We start from the raw sequence: 2031 nt of genomic DNA, 5'->3' as shown, positions 1-2031 counted from the left end.
TTTTTAATAAGAGATTGTACATTTTAAAGTTTTTCTTTCATATCGTTCTGATTTGGGTTTAACTGTCCTGATGGTATTTCACTGTACAGATTTTAGTGCTAAATCCATATTGTTTTATTTTGAATAGGTAGGGCTGATACTTGTGATTTGGTTGTGTTCAAATTATTAACAACTGGTTGTTGTTGATGGAGTTTTCAATTTGGTTAGCATGATATATTTTTCTCTCACACACACTCTCTCTCTCTCTCTCTCTCTCACACACACACTCACACCTGGCTGAGGAGGGCACTGTACTGGACTCTGCTAAGAGCCTAACTCCTCCTGAATGAAATCAGAACAATCCTCCAATCAGGTACAACTAGCTATGCGCACCTCTCTCTCTCACACACACACACACACTCACATTAATGTTTTTACACAGGCACTTACAGTACACACACACACACACACACTCACATTAATGTTTTTACACAGGCACTTACAGTACACACACGCAAAATGATTTTCTCTCGTCTCCTCGCGCTCTCCAAGACCCGTGCTTATGTAACCCCGCTATATGGTAGCCTGGTGTGTGTGTATGGAGTGGTATGGCGATGCGTGTTGTGTGAGTCTAGGAAGAGTGGTTGAGAACTCGCGGTGATGCAGATCAAGCTGATGGCTCGTGCGTTAAAGGCTATTTAGGGCCCCTCGCGTGCGACACAGCTGATGAAAACAACCTTTTTTGTTCAAACGAAAACGGACCAGGCGCTCACTGGTGCGCCGCGATACGTGATCAGCTAATATTGACTCAATCTCTCGCGTACTCTGAGGGATTCGTGTACTTTGACAAATACAGCCACACACACACACACACGCAGTGGAAAAAACACACACGGAGCATAGAATTGCACTTACCAATTTTCCTATCCGCGTTCACACCGATGTACGCCATGAGCGCGAGCAGAGTGTATACATATTCCATTATTTACGATGTTCCATGACACACACACGCGCTAATGATCCACAAACGCTGCTTCAGTAGCTGATGTGATTTCTTCTTAGTGGAGGAGAGCCGATGGAGGAGGAGGAGGACCGAGGCGGCAAAAGAGCTACGTGTGCTCGTGAATCTCCCGTCAGCTCTTCCCGCAGTACCTCGGTTCAGCACCAGAACAGCACCCTGCCTCGCGCGCCTCCCCTGCTGACGTCAGACGGGCAGCATTATGGTCCGTTCGTGCCACCAGGGAATATCAGGGACCGCCCCCGTGATTGCGTTGTTTTGTGTTCGTGTTGGACATGAAAGTCTACATGGACTACAAATGACCTACAACGTGCAAAATCTTGCAAAATCACAGTTTCCCACCTCGTATCCCCACATGGTGCGTTCATGCGCATGGGAATCTGCCAGAGTCTGTCTGGGATTCATGTGGGAATAAGAGGTGCGTTCATGCGCATGGGAAAAGCATTTTTCCCAGTGAAAACATCATCATTCACGCCACCTCATGTGGGAACAAGAGGTGGGAAACTGGGGGAAGAGTTAGTTTGCTAATGGAGTTGAGGGCTCGTTGTCACTTCTGTCATCACGGTGTACAGTGCATAGGACAGTCTTCACAGCACTGCACTTTTCCACATCCTCTTGCTAGTAGAATTGTGTGTAGAATTGTGTGTAATAATTTAATCCATTTTGCTACAACGACATCTGGAAAAAGGGAAGCGCTGTGAGTATCGTAATGATCCTCCAGTTTTGACCCTGTCAGTCAGAGATACCTGTGATCACATCTCATTTTTGCTTTTTCATTTTTAACTAGGTGGCGCTATACATCAAATGAGTGGTTATGGGATGGGTTGACACGGCCCCTTGAGACCAACATACTTAAAATGTAGTCATCAGTCCCTCCAGGATTTCGCAAGGATTTTTTGAGATTGCCTGATTTCGCGACAACTTTTCTAAAAAATTGCGATGGAAGTTGCTTTTAGCTGTTTGTTGTGAAGAAATTGCGAGAGGAAGAGAAAATTGCACAAATAGTTGCGATTTTTTAAAAATTATTTTTTAAT

The 2031-nt window shown here is 45.1% G+C and overlaps 1 protein-coding gene across 1 annotated transcript in view; it reads right to left on the bottom strand.

Annotated features, from left to right (window-relative positions):
* LOC121692773 (receptor-type tyrosine-protein phosphatase N2-like) overlaps window positions 1–1202 on the bottom strand; it is a 47561-nt gene extending 46359 nt beyond the window's left edge. The window contains exon 1 of the mRNA XM_042071649.1: window positions 895–1202. Within this exon, the coding sequence (XP_041927583.1) occupies window positions 895–961 (67 nt within the window). The 5' untranslated portion in view covers window positions 962–1202. The remainder of the gene's footprint in view (window positions 1–894) is intronic.
* Window positions 1203–2031: the final 829 nt, after the last annotated feature.

Source organism: Alosa sapidissima, chromosome 19, assembly GCF_018492685.1.
Source record: "Alosa sapidissima isolate fAloSap1 chromosome 19, fAloSap1.pri, whole genome shotgun sequence".
NCBI lineage: Eukaryota > Metazoa > Chordata > Actinopteri > Clupeiformes > Clupeidae > Alosa > Alosa sapidissima.
The sequence above is the reverse complement of the archived record's forward strand: the minus strand, read 5'-3'. Positions and strand labels throughout refer to the sequence as shown.